Source organism: Micromys minutus (assembly GCF_963924665.1).
Source record: "Micromys minutus genome assembly, chromosome: X".
NCBI lineage: Eukaryota > Metazoa > Chordata > Mammalia > Rodentia > Muridae > Micromys > Micromys minutus.
This window is the reverse complement of record NC_137970.1, coordinates 42,982,326-42,993,753: the sequence shown is the minus strand read 5'-3', so window position 1 is coordinate 42,993,753 and position 11,428 is coordinate 42,982,326. Positions and strand designations below refer to the sequence as shown.

Sequence of the window (11,428 nt, the reverse complement as noted above, 5' to 3'; positions counted from 1 at the left end):
GACTGTGGCATCCACACTTTGGTCATCCTTCTTTATGAGCTTCATATGGTCTGTGAATTGTATCTTGGGTATTTCAAGCATTTGGGCTAATATACACCTATCAGTGAGTGCATACCATGTGTATAATTTTGTGACTGGGTTACCTCACTCTGGATGATAGTCTCTAGTTCTATCCATTTGCCTAGGAATTTCATAAAGTCATTGTTTCTAATAGCTGAGTAGTACTCCACTGTTTAAGTGTACTACAATTTCTGTATCCATTCCTCTGGTGAAGGACATCTGGGTTGTTTCCAGCTTCTGGCTATTATAAATAAGGGTGCTATAAACATGGTGGAACATTTATCCTTTTTTATGTTGGAGCGTCTTTTGGGTATATGCTCAGGAGTGGTATAGTTGGATCCTCAGGTAATACTATGTCCAATTTTCTGAGGAACCACCAGACTGATTTCCAGAGTGGGTGAACCAGCTTGCAATTCCACCAACAGTGAAGGAGTGTTCCGCTTTCTCCACATCCTCGCCAGCATCTCCTATAACCTGAGTTTTTTATCTTAGCCATTCTGACTGGTGTGAGGTAGAATCTCAGGGTTGTTTTGATTAAGTAGGTAGTTTAATAGAAGCCAAGATAAATTAGCTGGAACCTCAGGTTCCTAGGAAAAAACTGGGTAATTTTCCACAGAATTTTTCAAATTCTAATAAAACTTAAAGAATCTTCAGCAAGAATATAAGAAGGAGGGGCCTCTTTATTGTCTTGCCCCTTCACAAGTCTGCCATGTGGCCAAAATGACCCTGAGTAGCAACTATTCAAAAAAAGAGTATGACTGTTATATTTAAAACAATTATAGCAATAACTTTGCTATAAAAATCTCCCATCTGCATAAGTGGCCAGATTTGCAGTCCCCTAACTATTTAAATTGTTCAAAGTATAACCTTTGAACAATTTCTGAAATCTCTGAAAGAGAATTAAGGATGAAAGGGTTTGGAGGATGCATAAACCTAATGACTATAGGTTAGTAAAAATATTACATTTATTTCCAACTCTTATTTGGGTATTAGCCACAGTCATCAGTGTGCACTGTTTTTAAGAGCCTCTACTTTATCTCTAAGTGTACAGAGAAAATTCTCACTGAGAAGTCATATTATTTCTATAACAGGATAACAAGTAATTAATATGCTCCTCCACATCTATGTTACCTAGATTTCCAGAAACTTTCCAGAAAGCCACTGACCATGAACGAACAAATGCATTACTCTGGTCTTTGTTTTCATTTCTGGCCTCTGACCTGAAACATTTCATGGCCACTGGAAGCCAACACTGTGGGTTGTTAACTAAGTGCACAAGTTGCTAGGCAACCTCACAATTTGAAATCCAGTGGGTAAGAAAGAATAGTATACGTTTCTATGATAAATGAGAATAGAATGGTTTTGGAGTAGATGAATATTTGAGTCTGCACTCAATTTTCATCTGAGTCACCCTAAGTAAAATAACTTAATCTTCACTTGAATGAAGCAAGGCAAATCCAATAACTCAGGAATTAGAATTCTTTGATATATGTAAGATCACTGTATTTCCTGTTATTACCTTGTCTTCTATTTTTCCCTTTTATGGTCTTTTTCAACCCAGGGACTGTCCTATATTAGGCCATTTACCACTGAGCTATATCCCCATCCCACTGCTACTACCATTACTCTCTATGATGCTCCTTCTGTTCTCCATTTGCCATGTGGAAACTATAGTGAGAATGGACTATCTTACCCCTTTCCTATTTTCTTGTCTGTACTTCCTGATCAAAGTTTCAGAGAGATCCTAACATGCTGGCAACAAAGAGATGCTGCTGAAAGGTATAAAAAGGATGGATTTGTTTTATAAAGAGGTTTATAAACTACAAACATACCTCTTATATCCCTATCGCTACTCCTGCCCACAAAATCACCATGCATGATCCTACCTATGTTTGTTCAATGGACAGGGATGGTTCTTGTTTCAGTACCTTCAATGGTCACTTTTCTTGACATTCCAAAAAAAATTAGCACCCACAGAACTTGTCTCTGGAATGTTATCACTCTGATATAGATGCTTACATTGAGACACCAAACAAGTCTCCAGGACCCACAAGGGCTATAAAAATCTATAATATACTTCCCCAGATCCCTGAAACTCTTTGGTTTAAAATGTAATCCCACATCCAATGAATCATCAAAATTACCAAATTCAATATTCCAGTCTTTTAATAAGTACTTTAATGAACATGATTTATTATTTCAAATATGGAGAGGACAGTCACAATTCTCTTCAGTGCCACTATGTAAAAACAAGAAGGACTGTTTTACAGGTGCTTCTGGTTCCAAAGGTTGTAGGTATTCGTGACAACTACAACCCATGCATTCATTTCTCCAACTGTGCATTGTCAAAGGGAATTAAGGTGAAATTTGGAATCTTATTACCCACCCTACCTCTCATTTTGTATCATGCTTCTGTTTTTTGTCCTTTATTTACTCATGGGTTACCTTTGGGGCTCATCATTTGGCCTCAATTCAAAGTATGCTTGTCTATCTAGGTCCTGGAGTTTGAAACCTAATTAGATAGCTTTTTGGGGGGCAGTATCTGTGAGAAAGATTATGTTCTAGGAATTTCCATATTTTGGAGTACTAAATGGTGACATATCCTAGCTGCTGAAATTTGTATATAAAGGAGCTTACCTAATTCTCAAGTTGTATGGAAATTAATGAAAAAGTGAGAACATATGAACTCCATGTAAATAAGTAAGGAAATGCCCAGATAATTATGATTCCATTCTCTGCCTCCTCATTACCTCTACCCCTTTGACAAAAAGAGTTCTCTACCAGTACACAGCTTTCTAGGAACGTGGGATACATCCCAGATGTGTTTTCTCAAGATATCTTAAGCCTTTAGCTATTACTGCTTGAGAGACAGAAGCTTGAAGCTGTCATCAAGAATGGACCTCCTGTTACGCCGAAGCTTTCGTTGTCGATGCTGGTACCAGACTACACCACCAAGAGCCAGAGCAATGAGCAACAGAACCACACATATGGCAATCAAAACAGAAGACAAAATTTCGACATCCTTTAAGGGAAGGTTCATGCCCAGCATCTTCACATTGCCTCCTTCAATGTCCTTTAGAATCACTGCTGAAATAGAGGAAGAAAAAAGAGGTAACCATACATGAGGTTAGCTTTTATAGAAGTTTCCTAGGAAAACAAGTCCATGAAAGTACGACAGAAGACCTGTCTCAGTCCTTCAAAATACCAGCTGATTAAGATAGATTTCAAATTCATAATCAGATAATTATAATATCACAGCTGGAAGCACTCCTTGACAATCAGTCATGTACCTATTCTGTTTGCTGATGGGAAGACCTAAAGGTTACTTAGAATCGTGTGCTACAAAATGTATATATATATATAATAAATAATTAGAAGTGTTTTTCATGAACTCAGGGGTACAGAGCTAGGAGAAATTTGTGAAGAACACTGAATCAATCCAGCCTTTCAGTGTTCATTTTGACCATCAGACCATGACAGCTTGACACCATGCTGTCTGGAATACCACCTTTGTAGATCATGTTAATAATTTCATATTGATTTTTCCTAATGATTGTGATAGTTTCTGTCATGCAAACATTCCATTGTCTTTAAAGGATCTACAGGGCTAGTACAGAATTTGAAGACATAAATTCCAACCCTCTCAGTCAGTCTCTAAACTACCTTTCTTGCCTTGTCTGCTATTACTCAACCACAGAAACTCAATCATTATTTCCCATAAAGATAGTACATTTGTAGCTTATGTCTTTGCTCATGCTTCTTATTTTGCCTGAACAAGTTCCTCCTTTTTCTCACCTTTCTAGCTCCAATTGCAATTATTTGTACAATTAATACTGCCTTCCTCTAGGTTTCCAAATTGCCTGTATTCTTTCTGAACCTATAGTCTATCCAGTCTGTGACCTGAGGCTATGTTCCTGAATCCCTAATGAGTCTTAGTATACTCTTTTTGTAAAATGAAGATAATGACGACAAACAAAGGGGATTATTACTAAGTTTAAGTGAGTTAATGATATGCATGGAATATTTAGCATGACACCTGGTAAATAGCAAATATTCAATAATTATAAGACAATATTGATGTTTACCCTTACTGTGTACAGCATCTAGCATTAAAATTATTGTTTTTGTGGCTCATTCCATTTTTAGGCACTGGAAAGTAGCAATTATGTCTTATTTGTTTTTGTACCCCTGGTAACTGACACTTGTTTGATGAATGCATTAGATGAATAAATGTTTTCACAGAACTGGGGAAAGCTGCAAAGCAATGAGTTCAAATAGAAACTGAAGAGCATTCTGGTTCTGAGTTTGCATTCTGACATTTGTTTCTCTTGTGACCCTGAAGAAACTTCAAATTTAGAAAATTAGCAAGTTTTATTAAATCAACACTTTTGACAGTTTTTCTTCTGTGAGATTTTATGAACAATGCACACATAATATGCATGCATATGCATACAAATATGCACAGAATATATGCACACACACACACACACACACACACACACACACACACACACACACACACACACATATATATATATACACCGAAATATTATACACACACATATATGGTGTGTGTATCCTTACACACATATTTAATATCTGATATGCTGAGGTAGTATATATATATACACATATCTATAACACACACACACACACACACCCACCCACACACACACACACACACACACACATATATATATGACATTAGGTTACTTGGTTGAAGAAAATGTAATCTAAGCAGTGCCCTTTCAAACTTCCCTTACCTTTCTCTAACCTCTCCAAAATATAACCCAGTCCATAGTTAACAACTTATGAGAAATTTAAGTAGATCATTGGGACTTTAATAATGAGAAGTTGATTTTCAGTAGAGCTGAAAACCTCCAGAGTAAACTGATATTCTTTAGTGTCAGTTTTATGTGTGTTTTTCCCCTTTGGGACACAGCCTCACTATGCCTCTAGGCTTGTCTGGAACCTATGGCTCTTCTGCTCCACTTTTCAAGTATAGGGATATCAGACATGATAGCATGCTTGGGTCTAATAGTACTTGTACCTCATGCAATTTTCTGAATCTTTCCTGATAAAAGGCACAAATGGAGAAAAGGATAAAAGCATAATTTTGACCTAGGCACTATAGGAAATTCATCTTTATTTTCTCAAACAGAAAAAACATGAATGGCTCCCAAGTTTAAATTGCTTGGTAGTCCATAGATAAAAGGAGAAAAGAATAGAAGTAGTTGTTAAAAGATGCCGGGTACTTGTTCTAGTCTCAAATTGTATGTCTAGAAATCCTTGTTTCTGCTATAACTTTTTCAAGTCTAACCCAACAAAATTTGGATTTTTCATCCCCCTCATAAAATAGTTTGTGAGCTATGAACACAGCCTTGTAACTTAGGATGTACTTGCTTCCCCAAATTTCAAAGGTTAGAGGGAAGACATGAGACAAATGATAACATTGAGAGTACATACTTAATTGGCTTATGACATCTTACAGAAAACTTAAGTTGTTATATCATGGTGCCCAATTTTAGTCATGGTAGAAGTGTCACATATTACACACAGATACACACACTCTCCCTCACCATCTCTGTAACTTCCAAGCATGAATATGTTTATATATATATATATATATATATATATATATATATATATATATATATATATATATATCACCTTACATACCTTTTCCAATCTCTTTAGTAATGGTGGTCATAGTACTGAAATGTTCTGTGGAAAAAAGACAAAAAAAAAAAAAAAGACAAAAGGTTGATCCTATTATTCTTTGTATCAATCTGTAGAGTTTGTATGGAATATTTACATTACTTAAAGCAACTTCATTTTTAGAATTTGCTACTTCATTAAGGTCTCTCTGCTTGGATTTGAAACCTGAACGTAAAGAGCAAGGGAATCCATGACTCACATACCTTAAACCTAATTTTAAAAACAGGAGCGGGGCAGACACATCATAGGGCCTGTGTAGTAGGAGGTACCAAATTCTGTTGTTTAGCCAATTATCATTGTATCAAGCACCTCCTACATAGTACATTTATCCTTATAGACATGATCTCAGCTTTCATGAAAGAAGAGTACTTTTCCTGTGAACAATGATGAAAGCCAGCACCTATGACTGCACAGGACTCTCATCTCTAAACAGAACATTTATACTATCTACTGTAAGGCTTGGGAAACACTATGGAAGATGTGTCATAAAGAATGAAATAGTTGGAATTATATGGAGAAGGGCTGTAAAATGTCTTTTCTTTTTTTTGAGCAAGACAAAGTCACTGCAATCAGAACCTCAAAGCACATTTTGATGCCTATAGTGAGTCTGCATAAGAATGACACCGTCAACAGTCAAGCATAGATGGAGGAAGGGCTCAGAGGTCTCTAACCCTCATGGCTGGAATTTGCTACAGATAGATTCAAGGAAAGTAAGGACCATTGTCTTCAGTTAAGTGCCCACTGATGATCTCACCAGGCTCCAGCAAATAGTTCCAATCCAATAGTCATACAGACCGCTCTGATTAAACTGAATGTCACAAAACCAGATAAAGTCATGAAAATGAGAAAGGAACTGATTGCAGGTGGATGGTAGGGAAAGAGGTAGATAATGGGGAGACAGTAATCAGAATATATTAATAAACATGCATGAAACAGCCAGATAAGAAATTTAATCAGTAAGAATAGATATTAAAATGTTAATTTGATTTTGAATGATCACAGGAAATTAGAACAAGTACATAGAACTAGGAAGACAAAATATGTTACCCCTCCCCTCTGCCTTTATTGCTATGCTTCTTCTCAATTTCTTTACTTCAATTTTATTGAATATTATAGTTTCTCTTCCATAATTTCTCAATTTCCCTTCAGAAACCTCCTGCTCTTTGCTAAATATACTTCTCTACATATTCAGTCCTATGTCAAAATAATTCTTCCTTTCTTTTTTCAATCAGGGTGAGCTCTTTTCTGAGGCATTTGCTAGTCAATATTGTTTCTTGCATTTTAGTAAAGATTGTTTTAATTTTCAAGATAGCATTAACTAAATAGGAAAACAAAGCATTTCTTGTTATTCTTTTTTAACAACTTTATTTTAAAGGACAAAGATAAATGTACAGATTTTAAAAGCATTTTTGCATAAAACTATATGAATATTTTTGTCAGCACTTGAAATTTTTAAGGTTTTATGGTATTAATTGAAAACTTATTAGTTTCAATGAGCATAAAGTACATATAAAACAAAAAAGTATGTTCATCAATGGAAGTTTTTAGTTATTAATACAGTCTTCATCAATTTCCATCATTGGACTTCTTTATTCTAATCACTTGCCTATTCACTCCCAGTTTTAGCTGTCATGGTCAATAAGGGTCATAGTAGATTGGTGATCCAAACTTGCATCACATCAGTAACCAAAAATCCAACAAAAACTAATTTTAATACTTACTCTTTTATTAGCAAAAATCCCATTAGCCTTCCATCATTAGATATTTAATTCATAAATCATTTGACTTTCTCAAGTTTCCATTTCATTCCTATATTCTCAACTATATTATAATATATGGTTGATCACTTCAAAAACTAACATGTAGAATTACAGCAAATGTATGTACTTGCCCTGTATTTTACCCAATATGTCAAATACCACCAGACAAAAAAAGCATTCTCATATAAGACTCGAATTCTCTAATTTTAACTAAGCCCTCAAAGCTATAAGGCAATAATGACTTTATTTACCACCCCAAAGTAACTATTCTAACACTTCTTCCAATTTCTTCAAATAGTTCCCCTTCAGCTTATGACTTCATACACTGTACCACAGAGGAATCAAGAGATTGTATAGCAGAAAATTTCCCTGCCAAGACCTTCTAAAGTGGTATACAGATCCTTTTTTCTGTCTTCTCTCTTATTCACAACAGAAAAATTATCTTCCTCCAGCATTGTACTAATCTTTCACCTTAAATCTGATTCATATGCCTTATAGCTTCATCAGAAACTCTGCCCAAGAAGTTTGAAATAACCTAGAGGTCCCTCAAAAGAAGAATGGATAAAGAAAATGTGGTACATTTACACAATCGCGTATTACTCAGCAGTTAAAATGACATCATTAAGTTCCCAGGCAAATAAATGGAACTAGAAAAAAATATACCTGAATGAGATATCCCAGAATCAAAAAGATAAATATCATATATTCCTGCTTACATGTGGCTATTAGCTGTTAAGTCAATGATAATGAAGCTATGATTCATAGACACAACGGAGGGTAGGTGTAACAGATAGTTATCATTAGGAAAGGGAAGTAGATCATTATGAATTGACAAGGATGGGGAGCTGCAACAGGAGGATCAAGTGAAAAAAGTGAAGAGGGGGCTGTGGAAGTGAATGTAGGGAGAAGCAACTAAAATTAAGGGATATTTAGAGGGTAGTATAAAAATCTAACACAGTAGAAACTTCCTAAAATATATGCATACATGAAGGTAATCTAAATAAAATTGCCAAATACTGGGGAGGCAGAGTCCCAACTGGCCATCTCTTGTCACCAAATAAAGCATCCAGTACCAGGACTGGGTTACATCTAAGTGTGTTGGCCAAAGGGGCAGCATGGTAAGGCCCAAATGACATAGGCTGTTGCCAAAACTATAGGTTGCTCTTGACAAATAGATGGCTAGACCCCATTGTTGAAGACAATACCTACACAACTCATTGAACATGGAAAAGTCAAGTTTGTGCCTACATAAAAATCTCTACCCCTAAGTTCTATCATCATTGGTTCGGAAACATACTTGTGTGCTCTCAAAACATAAACACAAACACAGCCACAAACACTTTGATCTTCAAGGGTGTACTAACTGAACGATGTGCTAGGGCAAAGGTGGTATAAAGCTTCTGGGAGTAACCAACCAATACCTGATTTGACTTCAAGACCCACTACACAAGATAGAACTCACACCAAGTAATGCCTGGGTGACCAAGAACCAGAGACTAGATGGCCCAGGGACCTGAGACAAAAACCTCTAACACAAAACAAACAAACAAACAAAACACCAAAACAGATGGTGATAAAATGACTTAATGATCTCTTGCTATACATATAGATGGCCTTGCTCATCTATCATAGAAGTTTCCTTATTTAGCATATGAAAACAAGCACAGAGACCCACAGCCCAACACATTATGCAGAGCATAAAAGATCTTGGAATATTTATCCCTAAATTGCATGTCTCCATAAAATCCCTGCCCTCAAATATAAGGGAACTCTGAGGAAAAGGAGGTGGAAAGAGGGCAAGAGCCAAAGGGGTTGGAGGATACCATGAAGACAGGGCCCTCTAAATAAAGATGCCAATTGCTCATATGAACTCACAGATACTGATAGAGCATGCCCAGGGCCTGCATGGGTTTTCACTAGGTCCTCTCTGTATATATTACAGCTTCTAGTTCAGTGTTTTTATGGGATTCCTGCGTATGTGAGTCAAGCTTTGATTGTTGTGCCTTCTCTTGGAATCTTTTTCTTCTGTTATTTTTTCTTGTCCATATCAAAATGACATTTTTATTATGTCTTAATATATTTATATACTATGTGCACACACACATTTATAGTGGATGAAAGAATGAAAACCTAGTCACTGAACACTCCTTTATACCTTCTGGGAGAGGAAAATCAGTTTTCTCCAATGAAATGACACTGGGTATGTCAACTGTTCCAGAGCAGACCTCATGTGCAGGTATAGTTAACCAAACATATAATGTGCATCTTAAGTTTTTTTTATAGTATACTTTTATTTGGTTACAGTTTAGTAGGTTTTGTTGTTGTTGTTGTTGCTAGTGGTGGGGGTGGTTTGTTGGTTAGTTGGCTGACGTTTAGTTTGTTTATCTGTTTTGGGTATTTTATTTTTTCTTTGTTTTTTTGGGAGGAGGGTTGAGTAATGTTGTATTCTCTCTCTCTCTCTCTCTCTCTCTCTCTCTCTCTGTGTGTGTGTGTGTGTGTGTGTGTGTGTGTGTGTGTGTGTGTGTGTGTGTGTTTAAGAACATAAAGATGGGTGGGTAGTGAGAAGGAAAGGATCTGGAAGGACTTTTGGGACAGGAAGAATATGGTCAAAACATTTAAATTAAAATTGTTTTAAATAATAAAATTAATAAATAAAAAAGAATTAGGCCTTTTCCTCCCTATCTTTAACTCTTTCTTCAGATTGTTTTGTTAGCATATGTAGAATCCATGCAAAATGGAACGAATTCATACTGAATAAACAAATAAAACCACAGTGTATGTATGAGTCATAAGTGGGATCTTCTTAAAAAGTAATTTGAGGGACTCTGAAGATACATATTGAGATGCTTCAGATGGCTCATATATGAAGGTGATTCATTATAATGTAAGAAGACAGTCTAGTTTCTTGGCTCTATAGCACCATGATTGAATGTCTCCTGGGCCTATGGACTGATAGAATGACATCTGGGTTCTGGAAATTGTATCAACAGAAGCAATATTCTAGCATTATAGTATGGCAGAAAAAAATAATTTAGTAAAACAAGAACCATGTATTATCATTTTGTCTTCTTCCATTAAATGAAGAGCAGATTGATATTCTCTACTCTAATTTGCTAAGTCTGTTTGAATGGCCAGTGGTACCTTCCCTCTCTTTTTCTTCTGATAGAGTCAATACTTACTTTAATACCAATATTTTACAAAGCACTATGATGTATGTGTGTGTGTGTGCTACAAAAACAATACCTACAAGTAACATTATATGTATTGAGCAGGTTATAATCAGGAAAATATATGTGTATATACATATATGTTTAGAATAATAATTAATGGAAAAGAGGTAATAAATTTGGAAGAGAGCTAGGAAGACTGTATGCATGGGTTTGGAGGGAGGATTGGGAAGGAGAAATGTTGTAATTATATTATAATCTCAAAGAGAAAAACAAAGTAAAAAATATGTGTTTATACAATAAGGGCCTGCATGACTTCTAGTAAGAGAGTATAGTGCCGGTTGCTGGACACAGTTCATGTAGAAAAGGATTGTTAATTTTTAATTTAGACAGATAATTCTTAAGAACTGCCATTTACAACCTTCACTCACTTGGATCTAGGGGTATGGAACACTGAGCATGTGTTTAACACATGTGAGGCCCTAGTTTTAATATCAATATCTTAAAAAAAGTATAAGAACAAAACAGGAGATCCATGACCCCAGCCTGACCTTGGAAAGGGAGAGAAAAGAACAAAGGAATGAGAGAGACAGAAGTGAAGAAGAAGGCATTAATAGAATTGTGGGTGTTCTATCATTGGTTTGGAGTAGGAAGAGACTAGATGGAGTGTGTGCCCAAAATTCTAGTTCATACAGCAGCTCTCCTATCTCTTACACTGGAAGA

The 11,428-nt window shown here is 35.9% G+C and overlaps 1 protein-coding gene across 9 annotated transcripts in view; it reads right to left on the bottom strand.

The window, feature by feature from the left end:
• Positions 1-2,914: 2,914 nt before the first annotated feature.
• The window catches only part of HEPH (hephaestin), a gene marked incomplete at both ends in the record, with an annotated part of 92,293 nt that continues 83,779 nt past the window's right edge, over positions 2,915-11,428 (bottom strand). For 6 of the 9 annotated variants that reach the window (XM_080910704.1, XM_080910710.1, XM_080910708.1 and 3 more), the window contains 2 exons: positions 2,915-3,147; positions 5,740-5,784. In XM_080910704.1, the coding sequence (XP_080766830.1) occupies positions 2,915-3,147; positions 5,740-5,784 (278 nt within the window). The remainder of the gene's footprint in view (positions 3,148-5,739; positions 5,785-11,428) is intronic. The other 3 variants (XM_080910706.1, XM_080910711.1, XM_080910709.1) reach the window with 1 other exon arrangement.